Source organism: Triplophysa dalaica, chromosome 7 (genome assembly GCF_015846415.1).
Source record: "Triplophysa dalaica isolate WHDGS20190420 chromosome 7, ASM1584641v1, whole genome shotgun sequence".
Lineage (NCBI taxonomy): Eukaryota > Metazoa > Chordata > Actinopteri > Cypriniformes > Nemacheilidae > Triplophysa > Triplophysa dalaica.
Window position 1 is genome coordinate 11,983,330 of NC_079548.1, and position 26,091 is coordinate 12,009,420.

A 26,091-nucleotide genomic window follows, 5' to 3' on the forward strand; every position below is an offset into this window, starting at 1 on the left:
AAATGAACACTGATGAATATTAACTGAAAATGGGTTCATAAATCCAAGTGGTATATGTCAATTAGTCTCCCTAATACCAATCAAACAGCTGAAATGATTTTATGGACTGATGCAACAAACTAAAAAGCGCGCTCACTGTTCTACAGCATGAAAGCATTAATACATGAATGATAAGCATTACAGCACACCCACAGCTACACTCTTCAGAGCGCTCTAAACGCAAATACCATAGACATACAGCAGTATGGTATACAGACAGGTGTACAGACAGACAAAAATTCTAACAGACAGCCTCACCGATGGACTTCTGTCGCAGCATACCGTGCGGGGGGCCGTGGCCAGACACAAACTGACCACGGTCGTAGCCTAGCCCTGCCCCAGATGAAGTCATTCCCATTCCGGACTGGTCAAAACTTGGCTACCAGAAAGAAAGAGAAATATCTGAAGGATAAAACTGTTTCTTTTAGGATTATGTACCAGTTTTCCATTCACTAGTTTATCAACAATACAGTCAAAATGTAATGGTCTCACTCAAAAACGCACCTCATTATAAAAGCCTCTGCCCCGTTCTCTTTTTATCCCCTGAACACGGGGACCTGGAGCCTCATTGGTACTGATGGTTTGCTGTGCTGCAGCTAAAATCTCATCCAGTTTATCTGACATGAGAGAGAGAGAATTATTTTTCATAAAAATTCTGAAATGCCCCTTTAACCTGTTCATGCGTGAAAAAACAGACATGAACATTCAGGTATGAGATAAAGAAAATTATCTTATTTTGTCACTTAATAACTTTTTTTCAGCTGTTAAAAATATTCATCTTAAAAAAATCTTAAAGGGGTCATATGACACTACTAAAACGAATATTATTGTTTGTTTTAGATGTAATGCAATGTGTATACCCGATTTAAGGTTAAAAATCGCTGTATTTTCCACATACCGTGCATGTTTGTATCTCCTTTTTGCGGCGCCTCTCTAAAACACACAGATTTTTTTCAAAGCTCATCGCTCTAGAAAAGCGAGGTGTGCTATGTTTAGCCAGTTAACCAGTGTGTAGTGATTGGTCAGTGCAAGCGTGTGATAGAAACGTAACTCCTCTTACCATATTTGGAACATAAGATTCCAAAGCAATTGTACTGACAGGTACGCCCACCTTACTTGCGTTTACATACATTTGGGCGGTTTTAGTCAAATCATACCAGGAACTGACGTAGATTTGTGGAGGTGTGGTAACTAGAGGCGTTTCAAGCAGGTCTGACTGAGCATTCGCTTTTAGATAGAATGCATCTTTTGTTCCGAGACTTAAATTTTTCCAATTTTACATGTCTAATACATGCATGGGAAACTTGTAACACACCAAAGACACAGAAAAACACATATTCGCACCATATAACCCCTTTAAGAACTTAAAAACTATATTAAACCGACAAAATATAGTTTAATCAATTGCAACTTTGTTTTTTTAGTCAGTTCAATATAATTTAAATTCAAGTGACTTATACAGTCAATTTATTTTTTTTACTTAACAAACATGATTAAATAAAGTTTTTAAGTTATTTTTTTACAGTGTGGGTGATAAAGAGAAGACATTTAATTTATTTTAATGTAATAGTATAATATTGTAATATTACAGTGCCTCTTAAACACCATTGCCCCTCTTACTCAAAGCCATCTGATAAACAGTCCTTTTCTTCTCAGTAGCTTGTGAAGACTCGAACTCTGTTACAAACAGACCGGAATCATCATATAAGAAATATCTGCAGAACTGTGAGGTCAAGTGTTTCATACAAGACTTAAAAAAAGTTTTACCTGATTTCTTTTTCCATGGACCAGAGGCTGTGATAAAAAAAAACAAAAAATGACGCAAAGTTAAGTCTGCCATAATACTGCGATACATTTCTCCCAATGCTTTACACACACAACCTTATTAATATACGTATTAATGTGAAAAAAGAAGTGGTGGCCTCTTACCTCTGTCCACTGTGTATGGAATGCCGGGAAAGACAGAAAGATTAGGGAGGTTATAAGATAGGTTAGTTAGAATTGCAGATATTATAAAACTCCCAGTGAGACACAAGTGTGCAGGAAGGGTTCATAAGAGCCACAAGTGAAGTGTGTTGGGAGCATGTTTATATAATATTCCATTTGCATAAAGAACTGGGGAATTCTGGGTACACAAATTGAGTAGGGGTCAATCTGCTTGCCTGTTAAAACTGTATAAGAGCTGTTCTTCCTATAAGAATAACTGTCTTTTCAGTGTTGGTCTGTGATTAAAGAGATTCGACAACCAAAATAAAAATTCTGTCATGAATGACTCCACCCTCAAGTTGTTCCAAACCTGTATACATTTCTTTGTTCTGTTGAACACAAAGAAAGATATTTGGAAAAATGTCAGCAACTGACATTAAAAATATCTAATTTTGTGTTCAACAGAATATTTGTTCCTAGTGTACTATAGTCAATGATGCCCCAGAAATGTCAATTGTTAACACATCTTTCATTGTGTTCAACTGAGCAAAAAATGTATACACATTATAAACAACCTGAGGGGGAATTGAAGTCAGAATTTTCATTTTTGGGTGGAATATCTCTTTATTAAAGTCCTGGTATAGAGATATTCATGTTAGAGTGATCTTGACTATCTTTAGATCATGACAGCCTGTGAGGTGGGACACTGCACCAGGTGGAGAGGTGAATGTATCTGGAAAAAGGTGACAGTTCTTCACTTCCATTTAACTGAAGCATTTGAATCTGCATATGGTAGATGACAACACTTGCACATATTTAACACCTGAGACATATTCAGCACTCTGATATATATACACTCCGCACAACTGTCTGCACATTGACTTTGGCATATTGCATAACAGTTTATATGAAACACTCTTAAAAGGATAGTTCACCCAAAAATGAGCCTGAGGGTGAGTAAATGATGACAGAATTTCCTAGATACTGTACTTATCAGTGTGGTCTACATTGTTGCATTTTCAGGGACCTACTGATCAGCAGGTAAAACAATCGCATTTAGACTTTTGTTTGTGAATTTTAGAGGCAGGTACATTTTAAAACAATAAATCCACAATCACAGACTGGGGTGCAACAAATGTGGCACCCCTTTAAAAGAATGACATAGTCTGTGAATAGTTACACTGGACACACAGTCAAAATGAAGCCTGTCTAAAGGAATATATATTGATTATGTAATATTTAAAAACTATAAAAGAAAAATATTAAGTTGGGCTGAAGGATTTTCTGTTTAATTACTATTAATTTAGGATGGTTCACCCAAAAATGACAATGCTTGCACCCTCGTGATCCAAACCTGTGATGATTTTCTTTCTTCTACAGAACACAAAATAATATATTTTGAAGAGTGTTGGTAACCAAAGAACACTGGCACCCATTTACTTCCATTGTATAGACAAAACCACTTATTTTGTGTTCCACAGAAGAAAGAGTCATTTACAATTTCTGAACCCCATGAGTGTAAATGATGACAAAATGTTATTTTTGGAGAACTGTCTTTAAGTGCCTCAAGCAAAACTCAGAATAATTTTAAAGATTTAACACCACAAACCTTGTCAACTTTATAGTTCATGCATATACATGCGTATTGTTCTGTAACAGTCTGGTACCTTGACAACACAATTATGTTTCTACTTCTAATGCTAACAACTGATAAAAACATTTTTATTTCATATTTAAAAAACAACAACATTTCAACCTACAGTAACTTCAGTGGCACAGGGGACTGTGAACTCAGAGCTAAAAAGAAGGGAAAGGATTTTTTTGATAGGGTAAGGTGAATCTATTAGGAAACAGACCACGATAAGCAGTGTGTACCACAACAGGCAGTGTGTTTCTGGTGGTGTAGTCTAGGTCCCTCACTGTCGATAAATGGTAAAAGAAATGATTGTAGGTGATGGTGGCACCATGAGCCAGGACATCCTGTGCCTCTCCAGCAATGCCCACCTCCAGCAGCGTTACTACAGCAACACACACAGCACTCAGGAACCAGTTTTTCGAACAGCCAGATGTGTGTGACCATTAGCTGGTTAATATTCAGGTTGAGGGTAAAAGCTAAGAGGGGTTGCAGGTGGAGGTCTGAGGGGTAAGGTGGTAGGCCGGTGGGGGGGTAAACGGGTTGGGGAGGTTGGACAGTTTTTGGGGGTTACCTGTAGTGGGGATGCTGGTAGTGACAACTTAGTTGTGGAACTTCTGAAAGAACAGTGAAATGCATTGAGACTCATTCACATTGATGCTATCTAGTTCTCTCTCACTTTTATTCTGTATCTGTCTCTCTCTATGTCTCCCTTCCTGCATCCAGTTTAAACACTTCTTTTCAAAATTACTATTGTTGTGTCATTGTTTTAGTGCGTTAACTCTGTGTCCATCCCTCCCCTCCCGTTTTATCCTCTCTCAAGTTTCAGGTCTCATCTAGTCACTGTTCTCTCTCTATCTATCAAATGTCTGGTACCGTCCAGCAGTGCTTTTTATTCTATCAGTCTCATCCTCGTTTCTTACCCATCTCTTCCAATTCTGATGTCATGGATTTGGAGCGCAAGGCGATAGCGGGTGTGCTCAGTCTCTTGCTCTGCTGTGGAACTATGGAGAGAAAGGGAATGAAGTCACCACAGCTGCGATCATCATCACCGTAATTATGATTATATTGTGAACATTATGATTATTTGCAGCGGGGGGTAGGAACAATCTGATAAATTATTCATGACCAGGCTGATGGGGTTTATATTAATTAGGTGACATTCGGCCAGCCCGAGCTGATTTGCTAACAAAGGGTAGGTAGGCGTTTAATTGTATAAAAACACCCCATAGTCCGAGAGCACCATACAAAACTATTAAAAAAGTTAATCTCAGAGACGTATGTGCAATCCTGCCATTGTATATCTTTAATTCTTACTTTTCTTTCTGACCCCTTCCTCCAAATCAGGATTCCGGGTAACCATGACAACCTTGACCATGAGACTGTTGCCGCCTTGTCTGATCATGTTGACCACCTGCCTGTGTCCCACCTTAACCACATTCTGGCCATTCACCTTTAAAGGAGATGACAGAAAAACAGAGAAAGACAGTGACAAACAAAAAGACGGATGTGATAAATACATAGAAATTTCAAGTTTTCTTAAATAGTGAAACAGGGTTCAAGTTCCACAATGCAGTTTTGCAGGCACCTCAATAAGGAAGTCTCCCATTCGTAGACCAGCTCTCCAAGCCACGCCTCCCTCGTCAACAGACTCAAGGTACTGCAGTGCCGGAAAGGCTGGGGTGGGAGTAAACTCTTCAATAGGGGTCTGAGCTACAAAGAGGGGACATTTATGCAATCAGTTCACAGTGTGGTGTGCATGTCCAGAATGTTCTATTGAGAGAAAGTAAGTTACATTACAGAAGAAATAAAAATAAGTAATATTGATGGCAGTAAATTTGAGCAATAGATTGAAATGGTCTCATCTGAAATGCATTAGAAGAGGGTGTGTGTGAGAGTGAGTGAACCATCTTACCCTTGGCTCCTCTCAGCACAAAGCCAAACCCCTCATTGTCTTTTTTCTGCAGGAGGACCGTTTTCTCCTTGATTATATAGTCACTGAGAGAGAGAGAGAGAGAGAGAGAGAGATAGAGATAGAGAGAGAGAGGGAGAGAGAGCGAGAGAGAAAGAGAGAGAGAGAGCGAGAGAGAGCGAGAGAGAGAGAGAGAGAGAGAGAGAGAGAGGATCAAAATATAAGTCATATTGGAATACAGCACACCAAGAATGGGCAGCAGAAGTATGTGGGGGTAAGAGGCAGATTTAAAAGATAGAAGTGGAAGTAAATATCTTCACTGCACCAGGACAAGATGTAAATCCTGAACGAGCAATTGAGCAAGGGAGGGGGTCACAGGACAGAGAAAAAAAAGAGGACAGTGAATGAATAAGTACATTACAGAATGGCCTGTAACACCAGTCTGACTCAGAGCCATTGAAAAACAGAGTTACGACACTCACATAGACGTCCGTTGGAAGAACAGAATGCGAAAATATCTCGTGTCATGGAGCGACCAACAGTTCCAAACACTGCACTGAAGCCCATTCATTTCACTGTCTCCCAAACACAATTTTTGTACAGTTGGTGAAATAATGGCATGTTTATACATTTTAACTAGTTGGCGGACATATCTCATATTAATAGAACTTATATTCATAGATATTATATTCATATTACTCCCCAGACCAAATGCTGCTATAAATGTAGTCAACGTAGTACAGAGCTCCGGAGGTTGACGTAACTTAATCTTAACTCCGCCATTTTGGCAGGCATTCAGGAGAGCGCGAGGGCGGCTTTTGCATTGGTGTTGACAGTGGTCAAACAATAATTTTAACCCAGGATTGTGTAGACTTAACAATCATACTATTTTAACATGATGGACCAGAAAAGGCGGGGGAAAGCAAAGGGCAAATCATTTTACCATATTCTTAAGGATACTGAATCCCTGATAGACAATTCAATGGTTAACTGCTTGAAAACGTGCTAACCAACACATGTCACATTTCATCTCTTCCTCTCTGTCGTTATGCTGCCAAATCCTAAACAAGACACAGGAGAGCAACACTCGACTTGTCCAGCTGTGCAATCGCAGTGGGCTCCTAACACAACCCCGTGTCTGAAATTTTTACCACTCGGCTTTTAAAGAGTCTCCGGAGTAGGACGATGAAAAGTTGATAGGGTAGTTGTAGATATTAGGAACCTGCAGGTCAGGAAGTGTATCCGTTTCTTTATTGATACAAGTTAAAAGCACCCGTGGGCATTATAGAGATCTATTATGTTTGATCTATTAAGTTTTGCTATGCACAGGTCTATGTCTTTTGAATTAAAGTGCGCAGTGAACTCTATTGCCTTGAAACTCATGCTGGCACCATTCATTTCATATCCGCTCCCGGCTGTCCTTGCCTGCCAGGAAGGAAAAGGTCACGTGACTGCTAGAACTCTATTCAGTATACACAATGTGCTAATGTATGTAGAAAAAAATATGCAAATATAGTTGCTGTTATCTGTCCCGCCAAAATCCATTTCAATAGATTGACAGCAAGGATTTGTTTGAAACTACTGAGGGCTCAATGAAACGTGTGACCACGCGGTGGTGAGATCAAGTGTCGTAACTCTCATATTCAACGGCTCTGGTCTGACTCTAATGGTGAAGGGTGCAATTCTTTTCCATGTTAAAGTGATAATTCTGTCATCATTTATTCAGGTCATTCAAAACATGTATGACTTTCTTCTTTCCGCAGAACACAAAAGAAGATATTGACATCTATTGTGTTGACACAAAACCAGTGCAAGTTAATGGGTAGCGCTGGTTTTAGGTCACCAACATTTCTCAGAATTACTTCTTATGTGTTGTGCAGAAGAAAGAAAGTCATACAGGTTTGAAATGACAAGAGAGTGAGTAAATATTTACATTATAAACATTTTGAGGTGAACTATCACTAGAGAAAACTCTTTTGTCATTTACTCCTCACTTGCCTGTTCCAACCAACTATTTTTGCACTGTAGTTTGAGTCACATTGCTGCTTTTATAAGGCAAGACATAGTGTAAGAACAGTGACTACAATGGCATGAAATAGGAGTATGACTACCTGCATTTTCCAAGAGTGAGGAGTGTTTTGGAAACCAAATTAACAACATAATTTTTTGCATTTAATATTTTATTAAATTACTGTGCACTTCTTTGTAACATTGACACTTTCTACTCACTGGTGGTTTTCATTTACAGCGAGCTTCTCAGATTATCTTCACAGGTTTGTTTCCTATGCTTTGGCATCTGTGCTCTTGCATCAACAAGTGCACTGCCGTTCAGAACACAATATCCTCATACTTCAGCTTTATGTTCGGGAGACCTAACCAACTGTTCAAAGATCTATAGAAGAGAAACCAGGGGACAGGCAGAGCCGATACTAAACACAACAGCAGGTCAGACCACACATGGCAATTCTCCTCCTTCAAACGCTGTTACAAGGAAATCATTTGGCGGAAACCAGTCACTGGGGCTTAATTTGAAAGATGTGTGAAGTTTATCCATCTCTGAAACATAAAAGGAAGGACTAGTGTAAACACGTGTCATAAACCTGCCTGGCTTAGACAAGACATGACAGTAGTTCTGTCGTTGAATAGTTTTGTTTTCTGAAAAGTATGTAGGGACCTAAATGATTTTACTACTATGAACATCCAGTGATCAACAAGTATAATCTTTAATAAGATGCCTTGAATTGAGTTCAAACATCACATAGCATGCTGAAAACAAAACTGGCACAACTGTACAATGTTACAGATATTATAAGATATGCTCATATGTGCAATAGTGAGATGTTGGTGGTTGCCTAAGCAACGGGTAGAACTGAATATAGAAACTAACCAGACTAATATGTAGACATGCTCAAGTGATACACAGATTTGGCAACCATATTGAACAAAACTCGTCTTTGCCCACGCTAGTGTTCACTTTGAAAGAATCTCAGCAACCCGCCCAAGCATAATGTTTACAGAGTACAATATGCTGGCCAATTACATAACTGTTCATAGCAAAAATGTAAAGAAATAGCAAAGCCCGGTTGTTATGCCTGAAAGCCTATATTTAGACAAAGGACAGTTTGCTATGAGTAATAAAAACTTGAAATCATATATTAATGTATATGTGACCCTGGACCACAAAACAGTGCATAAGGGTTAATTTTTTTAAATTGAGAATTATACATAATCTGAAAGCTGAATTAAATGTTTTTTGTGAAATTTGTCAGGATAGGACAATATTTGGCCGAGATGCAACTTTTTGAAGATCTGCAATCTGAGGGTGCAAAAAATCAAAATATTGAGAAGCGCTGTAGCAGGCGGTAGCTAAGTAAACACAAGTTTGTTTTAACGCTCTCTATTGGCTTACCAAAGAAGAATCTATAATTTGGACCTATGCATTGTATTGTTGGCCATTGCTACAAATACCCGTTCAATTTAAGACTGGTTTTGTGGACCAGGGTCACATATTTCCTAAAATGAATGATAATAACTGATTTGGAATGCCCTACATAAGCAGCACTTTCAGTGAACCACACAAACAGCTTTGAAAGAAATTGCTATTTATAATAATCATTTCTCATTCTTCATATTGGATGTTTTCAAATGGCCTAAATTCTGAGGATGCATGGAGTGCTGCCCTACAATCTGCCCAAAGCATGGTATCTTAGGAGGCTGTATAATTAAGTTGCCTACCTCTTGGAACCACCTTCGCGTCTGAAGTACACCTATGCTGCCTTAAAAAGCTGTCTCTGGAGGCAGGATGTTATAGGCAAAGCAAATCCATTTGGTCATGGTGTTCCTTAAAAGCATAATGAAGGTCCAGAGAATTCCAAACTGAAAGGATGTAATGCTTCCTATATGAGTGGGTCACCATATTCCATTATCAATCAATCACTGGACCGATACATCTGTGTATAGTCAGTGATCCTGCTATTACAGTTATGTAGATGACATAGGTTTGAGTGAGTTAGATGAGTCAGTTACTGCGTTAGTGAGTCAGTGTGGTTGTTTGTCCAACAGTGACTCTGCCAGTCCATGACTCATATGGCCGGTGAATTCATGAATCATGTGATGCTGATCTGATAAACCGCACCTAAAACATTATTTTCATGCTATACAGCCACAAACCCTAAGGCGCTGCAGGTATGTGTACATGCATTTGTTTGTGATCAACGATATGGTTATTATGAGGGATAAGGTTGATGTATTATTGTGTTTGTTCTATAAAACCAAGCTTGAATATAATGTCAGCTTGATGGCCAGGACCGATGTGAAAGATTCGGGTCACTGATGAGACGGTCATTTGCCCTGTTGGGGGCAAGTCATGGAATAAGTCATTACTTCAATTGTGTATGCATACAGTTGCTGTTTACTTAATGTGTTGCATGGTCGGAATTTTGTGTGAATGTGCTGAAACCTGCATGCCTTCATAGATTAAAACAAGCATGGTTGCTCAATAATAAAAGGAACAGTAACTACAAAACAAGCTGTAAACATAAATTTCACATGCAAATTCCATTTTATATACTGTACCTGAACACCTTTATATTGAGGATATGTATCTAGGATATAAGTATTTTCTTCAGTGTGATGTTAAATTTATAAGTATATTTTATAGATTGTTATCTAGTTAAATATAATGGCTGGCTAAAGGGCAATAAATCCTAAATGACAGGAATACATAGAGCAATGTAATGCTTCAGGTTTGATATGTTTCTATGCTTTTATTAACATTTACAAAAAACTCTATTATTTAATAATAATAAATAATCAATAATAATAAATACACCACAGAAAAAAAGAAAGAGAAAAGAAAATGTACGATTTATATGTGTTTTGGTAAAATGATAGCAACACATTTTTGTCTCATTCTGTGAACTACTAACAATATTTTTCTATTTGCATTTATTTGCAGATAAAAACTGGAGATAGGTCAAAATAACAGAAAATATGCTCTGTATTTTTCAGCCTTCAAATAATGCAAAGAATACAGGTTCATATTCACTTCTAAGCAATAAAACAGTAATATTTCTACAGGACAGATAAAGTTCTGTCATGAAACTCTAGATGGCGGAGTACTATAGTTTAAACTAATCTGACATTATAACGTTAATACACGGCTCAGACGATCGGTTTCTTCAGTATCAGTAGCCAATAAGCTTGCTGCTCTACATTTAAATCTTGGCAAGTGATTGTTGTAGGAGTGCGTTTTCAGAAACCCTCCTCCTTCCCCAGCTCCACATGAAGATCTGCTACAAGTTGATCATGTAATTTATGTGGGGATTATGCATATATGTTATATGTGCAGCAGCAGCATTCCTTATATGCAGACAGCAGCATCTTGTGGATGTATTGGGAGTAGCAAGTCTTCCTACAGTAGCAGCATAGCAGATCTATTCTGCCAAGACCAAATCCATTTATTTGTCATCCACACTTCCATTCTAAACCCTCCGAGAGTTTTCATGACCGAATGAAATTAGGGAAAGTTCCTAAATTATTTTTTATGTGATAACCTGGATTTTATCACATTTCATATGTCTTGTCATGCCGTCAGTCTTTCACATCGGTTTTGAATGACTTCATGTCACTCTGGAAGTTAGATTTTGCTGAAATTCAGCAAACACTGGACCGGAATAACCACAATACATCTAGAAATGCTGATTTGAAATGAAAATTTTGGAATGCTCTCTGAATTTTTTCCGCGGCTGTATATAAATGTAACTATAAGCATATGGGTAGTTATAAATGTGTCGTATGGTGTGACAGCAAAAATGAAGAAAACAAACGTTTACAAATATATTTTATATTATTAATATTAATATTTATAATCTTAAATAGCGCAAATAATCTTCACTGTTAATTTTTTTTCCCATGTCGCAACTACCCATTCAAAAATCCCACAGGATTATTTCAAATAATGGCAGAAGCAAAATTTGGAAATATAAATGTATACATCCTGCTGACACACAGCAAAACTTATAAATAACCAGCTTGACCAGGGTGTAAATACTAACATGCCTAAGACTTAAAGTACACCGCTCAGTACTGTATATATATATATATATATATATATTCTGACACAATATTTATAAACGTGTTATTATGAAAGTGAAACATTGGTAGCGGAAGGAAAGTCTGAACTACAAAAACATAATCCACACATTTAAAGCCATGCAAAGTCCCTTATTTGATACAGCCTGATTATCTGTGTTTTTAAACTGTGGAGGGATGACATTGAGTGGTGTGTGTTTGCCTTCTACTGTTAGTGAGCCTCTGTGACTATCTGAATGTGATTGTGGGTCTGATTTTGCCTGCATTACGAAGACCTAACGTCCCCACAAGGACAGTTAAAGCTGAAATTACCAACATTGAGGGGATCAGTCGATAGTCCCCCACCAAGAAAACGGCTTAATAAACATACTAAATAATGCCTTAATGAAACATAAGAATGCAAAGAGGCTTCTGTGAGGATACAATTACCTCCGTATGAAAAGCCCAGTATCAAATAAGACAAGAAACATGTATGTGTCCAGTGAAATATTGTTTCAACTGTACCATACTGTACCCACATGCTGATAGTCACACTGTCCACATGCTCGCCCCTCAACCCACTCCATCTGTTCATCTCTCTCTCTCTTTCATACAAACGCACACTCTCTTCTCCCTGAATGCTATAGAACTCGACCAACCATCTAAACCTCTAACAAAAAGCCAAATCTAAAAGCTTTCTCAGAGATCATGAACCCGCAGCCAGGGTCACTGATATCTCCCTCTTCTCTCTTTCTCAGACTCCTCTGAGTGTCACCTCCTATCCCGCTTTCTATCTCAGTGCTCTCTTCTCTCCAACAGTCCGTCCACACTCCTCCTCAGTTATCTTCCGCTGCGCCTGCACAGAGGGATGCCAATGGTGGCCATACTCCATATCACCCACTCATCTCTGCCCAGATAGAAAACAAGCCAGGAATGAATTGATGTGCGGTAGAAAGTGATGGTCTCGCTTCAAGTTGGCACTCCCTCCTTAAAGTTACAGACATTTCACACCCTGCTAACCTTCCCTTCCATTCATCACACAGTTGATCAAACAACTGCATCTCGTACTAAACAGAGAGCATACGCAGCAAGCTTAAACGCAAGTACTAAAGACAATGTCACAGAGATGTTACACAAAATGACCAATAAAAACCAAGCAAAACAGTAACAGACATGCATTACTGTACACATCAAAAAAGTCAGTAAGCTGAAGGGATACTTCATATCTTACCGTCATTGTTTACTCAACCTCATGTCAAGCTGATAAACACTGTCAATATTTAGCAAAATATGCTAAAAAAATTAATGGCCACAACAGTTGCCATTGTCACTGTTCAGTTTTGTTGCACAGAATAAAGAAGACTGTGGTAGAAGACCGTTTTATATGTCAGAAAGAACGTCTGAAGTGACATGAGGGTCAGTTCACTCATCGTTGTGTAAACTATCCATTTATCAAACGTTTTTCAAAAAACACAACAAGGGGTAGTAATAAACGTCTCAACATAATAATACATTTACATTTACGCATTTGGCAGGCACTTTTAGCCAAAGCGACGTACATTGCATTATTCTATACATTTGTTTCTGAGTATGTGCAATCCCTGGGACCTTGGTGTTGTTAGCGCCATACTCTTCCCACTGAGCAACGGGAAAGATCCAACAACGCAAACAAGCAAAGCGTTGTGCAGCAAAGCAAATTGATCGACAGTGAGCCTAACATCAATCTGAATAGACTCCGCAACAAAATGTGCAAAAATGCAGCCAAGGTACAAGCACTGTAAGCATCCTGTTGTGAACGGTCATTCCCTTTAATGTACACATGCACATGCAGATCAAACACTGTGGAAGTGCATATGGTGCATAAGAGCACACGCGCACGCAACACATGCAACAACACAGTAGAGCAGTCCAATCCCCTTTACTCCTCTATCTTCCTGTAAATCAACAGCTAATAGAGCCCAGCACATTCTCTTCCCATCCCACACACTCATGCACACACACACACCGGTTTAGCATTCTGTCCATCAGAGCAGCGGTGTATCAGTACAGAGCTCTGGCTGGAGGCAGACATTGTATTCCGTGCCCGTTAACAGAGAAACAGAAGCCGTGCTTCACACACGCGCGCACACACACACACACACACATGCAGCTGCGAAGACGCGCTACACTGGCTAATGCACCAGGGCTGCGCGAGCAAGTGCACTCTCCTCCACGCAGACACGCACACGTCCAAACGCGCATTGCAACACATCCCTGCCTGCCGATCCACTCCATCACTCGGGCAATGTCTGTACGCACATGCGGCACTCCCTCTGCCCACCTCCCTCCTCATCCCTGAGAAAAACAGAAGAACAGCCAGTACCTGTAAATGAACCAGACGCTGCGATTCATAGGGCCTAGCGACGGCCAGGACGACGAGAGGGAGAGAGAGAGAGAGAGATCCTCCTCTCCGCATCCTCCCATCGCCATTTCCCCCCCCTCCTCCTCCTCCTCCACCTCCTCCTCCTCTTACTGCTGCTCCTCTTCCAGCCAGAGAACAGCGAGCGAGAGCCGCGCGAGGGGAGGAGAGGAGGAGAGAGAGACGGAGAGATAGAGTACGAGGGCCTAGCTCTCCCAACCCTTTCATACTTAAGACGGAGAGAGAGAGAGAGAGGGAGAGTGAGAGAGATGGTTCACTGTGGCTGCGACAGAGGAGGGAGAGCGAGCGAGGCGAGGAGAAAGTGAGGGAGGGAGGGCGAGATACAGGGACAGAGAGAAAGAGAACGTGTGGTTGGAAGACATGGTTTGGCATGGAAGAGGATAGAAATGATGTAATTTGATGAAGGGAGGGGGTCCGGGTGATCGAGTTTGTTTGCTGATTAGCTAATGCATGTGTTGAATGTAAAGAACTCAGGTGCGCCTGCTGCGGTATATGAGAGCGTTAAGAAGGTGCTATTGAAATGTCAAGCACTGGTTTCACTAGGGCAAGCGTGCTGTCACACGCTCATCTATCTAACTGTCTCTCTGCTCCCCTCCCTCATCTCTCTCATGTACACCTCGTGTGAGTTTAACAGAGCGAAGGTTTCTATCACTGCCTCCACCAGTCACCGTTTTTCCATTCATAAAACTGGCAGCTGCGTTTGAGAGGTAAAGAGAAGAAGAAAAAGAGAGAGAGCTGTTTCTAGTGCTCTTGTAGCAGAGCTCTGAACTACCATCCACCTATTACATCATCACCCGTCGTCACCAGCTTCTGAATGAACCTTTTTTCATTTCTGCATTTGTGGATTTTTCAATGCCATTGCCTCTGGTCATACCTGATTCACAATCTTCAGATTCACTATACCCCGGACTAACACACAATGCAGCTGAATTATCTGTTTTGCCTTGAATCCTGGTTTATTCGTTTCAGGGAAAAAAATATAACGGTCGTAAGCAGCATTCTGTGTGTTTTTCAACATTCTTAAAATGAGGAAAGCAGACCTGTGGAAGTTAAGGCTTGTTTTCAGAGAAGATATCATGAATTTAATTGAATTACAGCTTATTACTGTATTGACTACTTTTTCTTATTTAAAAGAATAAAAATAAAAAAGTTTAGTTAGGATTATGTTAGAAATATTCTCTGAAAATAGTTTAATATATCTTAATATTTTACCAATTTTGCTTCTCTAAACCTTTGATATATTCTATTATTAAAGGTTATATTAAAGTAGATATTTCTAGGGATAAACCTGATAACAGATTAAAGTTACAGACCTTGTTCAGAGCCGTTGAATATGAGAGTTATGACACTCGATCTCACGGCTGTGTGGTCACATGGTTCATTGAGCCCACAATAGTTCCAAACAAATCTATGCTGTCAACCGACTCAAATGGATTTTAGCGAGACAGATAACAGCAACTGTATTTGCATCTAAATATATTAGGACATTTTGCACACTGAATTCTACGTTGACTACATTTATAGTAGCATTTTGTCTGGGGAGTAATATGAAAAAAAGTTATATGAATACAAGATACTGTATATCCGCCAACTAGTTAAAATGTATAAACATGCCACAATTTCACCAATTGTAAATGCGTTTGGGAGGGATTGAAATGGGTTTCAGTGCAGTGTTTGGAACTGTTGGTCTCTCCATGACAAGAGATACTTTGGCATTCTGTTCTTCCAACGGACGTCAATGTGAGTGTCGTAACTCTGTTACTCTGGAACTGGTAGTAGACTGACAGTTAAAGGGGAATGTAAAAGACCCAGACTTTATATTTCACTGGGACTTTAAATTTATCATATTACAGAGATCGGTTTGAGCTGTTTTCATCAAACAAGTAAATAATAAAAGTGAAAAAAGTAAAAGTGTCACCTGTAAGCTTTGCTTTGTTCTGCAATCTCAAAAGAAAACTGATCGTATAATACTGCTGCAAATGTAAATATAACCATGCTGGATGATAAATAAAAATGTATCTTTCCATCACAGAGCCAAATAAAGGTTTTAAGATAATATGCATTGGGAAAGTTTTCAGAAAGTTTAAACAGCCTAATGAACAAAGTCTGTCCTGTGTTGATGAATCAGTATTGAAATTTGGTATGGGATCTTTTTATAGTAACTAGTAAACATCACTTGACATCAAATGGACATTCGGACTCCACAAAACATTTGATTGGACAAAAAAGTAAATATGACCATAAATATAAAATTATCATCAATTTAAAACCTTTATGGAGTGCATATGAATGTGGCATGGCGGTTTAGCTACTCTAAAATATGTGCCAGTCAGTCTTTCTAAAACCCCTCCCTGACCAAAGACATATACGCACATAGAGACCCAGGGGACTAGTGAGGGAATGGAGCGTGTCACCTCACATGTAGGAAAGATCAAATAAACCTGAACAGTGAACTCAGCCTTACACTGACATTGTACAGGTACCATGATGTCAGTTGTCATGATAGCAAAACTCATGCCCAAGAGACTGACCCTGGTCACAATTCTGTTTGCAGTTTACAGCAGAGTCAGGGGTTGTGATATCCAAGTGATCTGTCAGAACATGAACTACAGAATAATACTATTTACCAACTTTTAAAGTGTGACAAGTTATTTCTTCCTTTAACCTGTTGCTCTCTTCCTGTCTGTGTACTGTTGGAGATGCATACACTTCCACACCCATCTGTTTTCTTTTCTGCCTACTGTCCACTTGACCTTTGTCGCTTCCTCTTCCTCGCTTGTCCTCCCACACCTATCACTTTCTGTCCTTTTTCCCCCATCCCTTATTTCTGCCAAGATCTTATGAGGACCCTAAAAACCTTTCACACGTGTTCTTTTTCACTTACTTGTGGGATACTTCACCCAAAAATATAAATTCTGTTATCAGTTACTCACCTTCGAGTTGTTCTAAATCCGTATAATTGGTTTTGTTCTAATGAACATAGAGAAAGATATTTGGAAGAGTGCTTATAACCAGACATATTTTGCCCCCCATTGACTATCATAGTAGGATGTTGAAACAATGGTAGTCAAAAGTGCCCCAGAACTGTTTGCTGTCCTACATTCTTCAAAATGTCTTGTTTTGTGTTCAACAGAACAAAAAAAACCCTAAATTATTTTTTCCTACTATGGGAGTCAAGATCTGTTTAGTTATATGCATTCTTCCAAATATCTTTCTCCGTGTTCATCAGAACAAAGAAATGTATACAGATTGCGAAGAACTGGAAGGTGAGTAAATAATGGCTGATTTTCAATTGTGGGTGAAATATCCCCCAAACATGAAAATTAAACTGAACTGTTATTTTTGTCAGAGGATCCAAGTTACTCTTTCTATGACCAAGGCTGTCAAACAACATGCTCTGTAAATATTTACCAAACAGCTTCAAAATATAGTGTCATAAAATTTTTAATCATGCTTTTACAATGCTTTGTTCCCCCTATGAAGCTCCATGAAAAAGAAATCCATTGGCATTCAGATGAACATGAGGATGGGTAAAGGATGACAGAATTTTCCTTTTCGGGTGAACTATCCCTTTAAACATACACTATCTGTGCCGACCGGACACTGCATGCACGGGAAGGTAGTGGGAGACCCCTCCCCCTCCTCCAGACCCCTCCCCCTACCTTTAACAATATCTGTAAACAAAGCGGAACCTATGAATGAAGGAGGAGAGGAAGCGAGAGAATCGACAAAGAGGAAGATGCCACGGCACATCTCTGAGGGAGGGAGAGAAATGATGTGGGATGAGGCAGAGAAAGCCGGGAAGAACAGGGAGAGAAAAGAGAAAGGTAAAGGAAAGAGAAATCCAGAACTCACATCATCTCTGTCAAAGCCTCTTTCGTTGGGTGTCGATGTTGTTCCTCTGCCTGAGTCTCACCCCCCTCACCTCCTTCTTCTGTCTCTACGGCATTGCTGTATCCACAATCTAACTCCCTCTTCCTTTAACTCTGACATTCTTTCTATCCTCCAGCATGGTAGACTACACCACACCGCTGTTCATTCAGAGCATGTTTGTGATAGAGAGAGAGGCGGGAGAGAGGGTGAGTGAAAGAGAGAGAGAGAAGCAGCAGGAGAGAGGGGTAAGGAAGTGTGGATAGTGGCAGAAGGCATATGTGTTAGCCTGTCCAGTATGTTTTTGTGCGTGTTCCCATTTTTACATCAATGCCAGAAAACTTGCTCGCCTGGTATGTTTTCCGTGCAAGACCGCACAGCCTGCTGTGTTCATGCACCGAAACGGCCTACGTGCAGAGGTCTTTAGTCAGCTTTTACCTGGAATGACAGTGTACAACCTTGACCCCATTTCACAGACCACTGCCCTACAAAGAGATCACGTGTGCTAGAAAGGCAGAGAGTGCTGCAAGGTGCTGCAGGATGGACACTCGTGGGAAAGATTATGACACAAACGAACATGCAATGACAGAGGAACACAGAGAGCATAAAATAACACACTGTCTGTATTATATCAAACTATATCAAACTTCTATTATTTTCAGGTAATTGAAAAAAGCTGAATTATCTTTAAATAATCACTGTGTTATCAAAGTAGACAAATCTTTTATACGTTTTATTGGTTAAATATTTGGATGTAGTGATGTGTGGGGTCCTAGAAAAGTGGGCCAAGACATAAGAGGAATAAGAGAGACATGCAGTTTGTAGGCTTTCTTCAAGAAACTATGTCAAATGTTATCCCTCACTACCGTCTTATGTTGCCTTTGTCACCAATTGGATGTTCTTAATAAATAAAAAGTGTGGTTACTGCATACAGTGACACGTTTCACTGTAGTGCTCAAAACTAACTTCTTTCTCAAATCTATTTTGTATTATGTACTCAACAGCATCATCAAAAAGGTTTAATGAACACCACACCAGAATAGTGTTGTTTCTCTTAACTCCAATAATATTGGATATCACTGACCATTACAATTTATATTATTGCAAATACTACTATGATTAAAATAAAAAATCATTTGGCAAAAAAACTCACTAGGTAGCCTGCGTCTTTTTAAAATGACACTTTAGCTTGTTCGTCTTTCACAAGTTTTGACAATTCTTTGTCGCAAACACAGAGAAACTTTTTCGAGAAAGACCTAAGTGCGAATTTATTTATAAATGTAATCCAATGAAGTCGTAATTTCTGTTTTAAAGGTTTAACAAAGCAAAGACAGAAACTTCCTAAGTACTCAACGGAACCTGCTTAAATGCCCCCTAAGGTATGCGGAGCACTACGGAAATCACTGTTCTAAATTAAAGTGGCAAAAGACAAAACAAATTCAATGAAAGCATTAAACGTGTGAGAGGGGCTTTTTAGAGTTAAATGGTCTGTTCTTAAGACATTATAGGTCTGATAAGCGCACCACAAGGTCATCTTAAGAGTAAAAGGAGAACAAGGGAACAAATATCAGCCACCTTTCACAACCCTTCTGGTTTCGTAATGTATTTATCTTAAATTGAAATCTTTACTTGTGTGATCACCATCTATCCACACATCTTTCTGTCCCTCGCTCTTCCTCTTTAATGCCCTTCATCGTCTGACCTCCAGATGGAGTCACCACAGGGGTGGGAGGGTGATGGAGAGAAAATGAAAGAGTACAGGGGGTGAGTAAAATGGGAGGAATTAAAAGAGAGATTGACCGCAAGGGAGAACAGGATGAGGGGGTAGACAAAACCAAAAATAGACAAGTTTTAAAAAAATTGAAGCTCAAACGCAAAGAGTGTCAATTTTAGATCAGTGTGTGTGTTTGTGTGTGGTCAGCGAGATTCAGCGTGTTAATAATAAATGTTTTTGATAATGTGTATATTTGAATGTAAATAAATTGATGGGATTGTATTGTGTTGTTTTAAAGACTGCTGAGATTAGGTGAGCGTGAGCTCCATCCATGACTGATGACAGAATGACATCACGTGAAGCTCTATGTTTACTGCGAGGTGTTAATGAAAAGAGCGCAGCAGTGTTCATTTACCAGCACATGACTCACAGACAGCTAGACAGAGAGAGAGAGAAATGCCTCTCAGAGATCGTGACATGGACACTATAACCAGATATTATTAAGTCTGTTCATAGTCTTTAAAATCCAATTGAGTGCAGAACTGAGGACAAAAGTCACAAAGAGTTCTCCAGGACCAAATAACAATTACTTATGCCCTGCCTTGGAATGTATACTTCATGTACTTGACAGGCGTTCGACACATTGCATTGTGACAAACTGCAGTACATCTCCTGGCCTACAGGGTTCTGTAAGGAACAGATACTGTAAGCAGGTTTTACGGTGTGATGAATGAACCAAACACGGTTGCCACCTTGTAAACAAATGACAGCATTTTACATTTTTTAAGTAAAATTTTAAATGAAAGAATGTGCGGTTACCAAAATACGGCAGTGTGCGTACTATTCTATAACGAAATTTGCGTCATGCAGACTGTATGCTGGCCCTCGCCAGTGAGGCATACTTGGGCTTTACTCCAACCCTAACATGGACACATGTCAACATCAAGATTAACAGGGAAAAATAATAAGTTAACAAAAACTCTCCACAGAAAAAGCAAAAATTACACTTTGACATTGTGAGCTACACAACTCCTCATCAGACCTTGTGTAAACACACAATTTGATGTTTAAATGTGTTAACTCACAGGTGCTTGATGCTTAAAATGTAAAGTTATTTAAACTTACCAGAATATAAAAGAGAAAACAATATATAAGTAATATGTCACAAAATCCGCAAGAACCTATAAGATTGAACATGTGTTTAAATGTCGTGCTTGAATCTGTGCCTTTAAATTTGAATTGAGCTAAAAGGCTCAAAATATTGATAGTTTTCAAAAACAGCATTTCTCTTCAGATTACATTTATTAACCCACTGGAGCCATTTGAATAACTTTAATAATAGGTGAATGTACATGTTTGGATGTTGTACGTTTAAGAACCATAATAAGATATCATGACTATCTGGGATGGCATGTGAATTTTAATTTTGGGCGAAATTACTCCTTTAACATAACAGACTGCTCCAAAATAACAGGCAACAAACATTCCGACACATGAATCACAAGCTGGCATCTCTGTGTCTGTCAGTCTATCACTGCCTCACTCACTCACAGCAGCAGCGAGGCCTCCTCAGGTGAGCCACAGCAAACAACAGCACTTCAGAAGCAACAGAATGTTATCCATGGGTGTGAATGAAACACTAAGTGAAACCCACAAGAAACGTTAGCAAACAGATGAAAGAACTTGCTGTACAATAAAGAGCGTAAATCTCCTCACGGCTCCTGACAGAAGCGAGTGATGAATCTGTATATGGATTAGAGCATCCTGTGTCCAGCTTTGCTAAAAGCCTCAATCATCACTCACCAGAGTATAAAGACAAAGAGAAATGGTCCAGGGATCCCTGCTGAAAAGACCAGCAAGCTTGATCACAAGCATATGTTGGGTTGTGGCAACAACCTTAATGGTATAGTCCACCCAAAAATACAAATTTGTCAAAAATAAGAATAAACAAGTCATATACAAAACAGACTAAAATCTAAACTGCAAAAATGGCAACATAATAAAAACCTGAATTGTCTTTTTTTATACAGAAGAAATACTGGTTCACCAACTTTCTTTAGCCAAATTCTCCTAAGCCCTGATCAGCTTGAAAATTCCTACTGTTCTATGCCGGTCTCCTCAGCAGAACAGTACAACGTAAAGGTCTAGTGTGTAATTTTTTGGATGATGTATTGACAGAAACACAATAAAATATACATAACTATGTCTTCAGAGGTGTATAAAGACCTTACATAATGAACCATTAAGTTTTTATCACCTTACAATGAGCAATTTCCATCTACATACAGCATTGGTCCCCTTGCATGGAATTCACCATGTTGTTTCTACAGTAGCCCTAAACAGACAAACTGCTCTGCAGAGCACATTTCCTAAATATGTTATCTCCTTTGGCAAAGAAGCAAAAACAAGACGACATCTTAGTCCTGTGTCAGCCACCGTAGTACTTAAAAAGGGAGGAGTGAGTCATTGGTTGCAATTCACAACCTCACCTCTAGGTATGTCAAAAATCTCCACATTGCTCCTTTAAGCTCATGTTAACTGATACCGAACATTAATTGTGAAAGTGATCTTACCTGGGCGCATCAAAGCTGTCGTAAGATCCAACGGTATAATGCCGAAAGAGTCGCTTGGCTCGCTCACTGCGGCTTTCTGAAACATGCACACACAGATGCATCCACATCATTATGTTGTTGTAGCTCTAGCATTAGAAAAACATACATTTGACTTCAAAATTTCCTCCTCTGGAAGAGTTCAGTATTCCACTTTGAGTCTGCGTGAAACGGCAGTCAGTCGCACTTTGGTAGTGTCGTAAACTATCACTAGTGTTCAAGGCTGTTCTCTCTCGCTGATGTTGACATCACAGCAGTGGAGGTGCTGTATCAGTCTGACAGTCCAACAACTATAGAGGAGACCATCTAGAGGGTAATAATCGACTGATAGTTGAAACTGTGAAAGGCGTCTCACCCGAGCGATTGTCCAGGCTGCGAAGTGCAACCTCCTCTACACAGTCAGAAGGGAACCAGCCGGTGCGTCCTCGAACCGTCCCCTCCCAGTAGCCTCCTTCACCTACACTCAGCACTGAGAAAACCAAGAGAGATACAACAGATAGGTGTGTGTGTGTGTGTTTTTTGGAACAGTAAACATGTGAACAATATACAGACACAAACACACACTGTACATCAGAGACATCAGAGACGCCATGCCCAGTCGTGCCCTGGCGGACTATCTGAAGAAATTGATGTTGATAAAAAGTTATCATTGATGATTAAGTTGTAGTTAAAAATGTTTGTTGGAGCAATACATGTACTTTAGTGAGTCTTCTTACACTTATATATAATGGACTCCTTGAATTGCTAACTGTCTTTTCTACAAGGGATAGTTCTCCCAAGAAGAAAAAGGTATTAAATTATTCACCCTTATGTGTCGAAACCTGTTTAACTTTTTTCTTCTGTAAACCAAAAGCGAAGCTATTTAGAAAAATGTTTTTGTGCCCATACTGTGTAAGTCAATGAGGGCCAATGTGGTTTGGCTACCAACATTCTTCAAAATATCTCCTTTAGAAGAAAGAAAGTCATAAAGTTAAGAATGACATGAAGGCGAGTAAATTATCAAAGATTTTTTTTTTATTGGTGGACTATCCCTTTAAGTCTTGTTTTATTCCCTCTAGAGCACAGATACACCGACACTCATGCACTTTAGGGAGTATTTTGACATTAAGCGTGCAATGTCATTATTGCTTTATAGTTAACTTAAGTTTGATGGCACGTGCACATGTGCAGGCTAACATAACAGATCTAGACTTGTATCCTTTCAATTGCAAACACATACACTTGCACACCAAAACTGCTTGCAAACAGACATATACTGACATACCAACACATATCACCAGAATACATACACAGACAACGTTTATCCACACCTGTGAAGAACATACAAAAAACAAACACACATTTAATGCCGCTTCGCTAGTGTGGACAAGAGCCAGATATTCACACACATTCACCTTTGACTTTGTCTCCCTTGTTAAGGCTGATCTCACGGTCCCCCTGGGCAGAATGCGAGCGGGTGGCCACAAACACGCGCCCAGGTACGGCGCTATAGAGACGTCGCCGCTGCCCGGTCGCTGTGCCCTGACTACTGATGGAGCCCGCCCTGTACAAAGACACGAAAATGACAAAACATCAATTTATGCACATCTACTACAGGTTAGAGAGGATCTGAATTTCATGTTCATGCTGAGTGACGGATACAAACTCATCGCTTCCCTCACCCTTGCCTGCCACGTGTTTGTCTGCTTCGTTCATCTCTGTCTCCTGTTCGGCCTCGGGACGGGGAACGGGTTCGGGCACCGCGGGGACTGCTGGAACTGCGCAAAGTGCCGCCGTGCTTCTGACCCTGACAGATAAACACACAAATATAAAGATAACGGGTAACACAGATAAAGAGATTTTATTGGACAACCTGGGTTAAAACAACAGGGTTAAAAGGTGCTGTGGAGCAAAGGGGTTCAGGTTTGGCTTGTCAGCATGACCCGGATGGCCCCCGTTGATAGATGTAATGTAGTAACTACATCATCTGTCTGCACAACATTTTCTATCGACGTAAATTTAAAAGTACTTTAAAAGTCTTAAAATACAGAAAGTGTTTCATCAATGTCGGGTTTTGTTTCTGATATTGCCATTGAGTATAATGGCACTGCTAATAATGAATAGCTTTACTATCATGAACCCACATGCACCAATCGATTACCTGCACAGACACAATGTTTGATCCGGGTGCGTTGGGAAAAGCAATCCAGTCTGGTACATTCATGCTGTTATCACTGTTGGCCCGCAGGAATGGGTGAGGATGGGGCAACCCAAGAGTTCGGCCACTCTCCCTCCTCTGGGGGGCGTACTTTGGAGACTCCAGAAAGGGAACTGACATCAAATGGAGACAGAATAAGAAATTGAGAGAGATGCAAGTGCTGCATTCCAGTTCACCTACTTAAACTATGCCCTGAAAGTATGCACTTTTGTTAAGGAGAAGTATATACATTTTACTGCATAGCAAAATAGTATGCATGCATTTGGAAAAAACTAACGTGAAACAGAAGTGTCTGTCATTGTGATCATTAACAGTTCAACACTTAAAATGACGTCTCTTCTTTGCACTTGAGTATTTATTTATTGTGTTTCATTTTTACAGTACTTACATTCACTCATTCAGTAATATCACAATTTTATTAAAGCATTGCGGGTAGCCTAATATCAGCTGTTTGAGATAGATCTACCCTCCACCGGAAACCGTAACCATATGGCTCGTTTGAGAATATTCATTTCAACAAACTCTGATCTGCGACATACTAATTTTAATTTTGAATACTATTTAGGACAGATTGTATTTGCAATCTTGGATGGAGGGAAATAATGCAGATTATGTTCTGTGAAGTAAATTTTCCATATTAAAGCCAAGCTAGGAATCCTACAGTTGTGGTGGCTTTTAAATGTGCTTTAGTATAGAAAGTACACAAAACTACTTATTTGAACAAGTGTTGTCTGTCTATACTTGCTGTGTAGGGAATCTGCACTGAAAAAACAACGTGTCGTATTTACTGAATTTTTTGTTTAATTTGCGTAATTTTTTCACACATTTTTTTTACAGTTTTTTTACTGTGTTATAATTTTACACCAGAAAATGTAAGTAAATCCTTCTAGTTGTTTTTGGAACTCGCAGGTTTTTGAGGTTAAAGGGAGGCACAAGCATCCAGCTCCAAATGTCACACAATTTGAAGGGAAAAGAAAACATCAAACACAAAATAAAAATATCGCCACAACCAAAATAAGTCTCTGCCCCTTACCTACGTCTGATTCACGATGGTTCTTAATGATTTCTCCCAGCTCAAAATGGCCAGACACCACAGCCACCTAGAAAAGAAGTGCATACGCGTTTAATATTTGTATCTGTGAATGACGCACAGTGACGCAAGGATTTGGAATAACACAATATAAAGCATGCACACACACCACAACCTTACATTCATTTTAAACACAAGCACACACGGCCACAGTCACAGCTGGCTGTGTAGAAATGAGTAAGGTTAAGTTGAACTATTTTGGCTCGCTGCAGCTTCACTCACAACGCATACCAAAAAGCTTATTCACAAAAACAGCCTAAATCAATACACCACGCTTAGGTTCACAGAAGAATTGCTACAAGAGGGGAGTTTGGGTTTCTTTAATTACTCGGATGCAGAGTGTTGTATAAACAAACACAAATAACAACCTACGACCTTGAGTCTCATAATTACCTGAAAGGGGGTCTGCCCACTGTTGTTCTTTGTGTCCTTACTGGCTCCTCGATACAGCAGAATGCGAGCACAGCTATCCTAAATAGTGATGTTAGACAATAATTGCTTCAAATAAAGACATCTGATACTCACCATTAAACGCAACAAGGGACATTCTCTGCAGATACACTTTTGGATTCACAATAGTTAGGCTCAACACCGGCATAAGTTTGTTCTT

The 26,091-nt window shown here is 39.5% G+C and overlaps 1 protein-coding gene across 1 annotated transcript in view; it reads right to left on the minus strand.

Annotated features, from left to right (window-relative positions):
• Nucleotides 1-26,091, minus strand: part of shank1 (SH3 and multiple ankyrin repeat domains 1) — a 49,350-nt gene that overhangs the window by 8,853 nt on the left and 14,406 nt on the right. Inside the window, 15 exon segments of the mRNA XM_056753116.1 lie at nt 298-418; nt 544-656; nt 1,660-1,716; nt 1,807-1,833; nt 4,522-4,602; nt 4,916-5,051; nt 5,187-5,311; nt 5,514-5,596; nt 22,159-22,234; nt 22,550-22,663; nt 23,589-23,737; nt 23,856-23,980; nt 24,335-24,504; nt 25,425-25,491; nt 25,875-25,952. Coding sequence (XP_056609094.1) covers nt 298-418; nt 544-656; nt 1,660-1,716; nt 1,807-1,833; nt 4,522-4,602; nt 4,916-5,051; nt 5,187-5,311; nt 5,514-5,596; nt 22,159-22,234; nt 22,550-22,663; nt 23,589-23,737; nt 23,856-23,980; nt 24,335-24,504; nt 25,425-25,491; nt 25,875-25,952 — 1,522 coding nt within the window.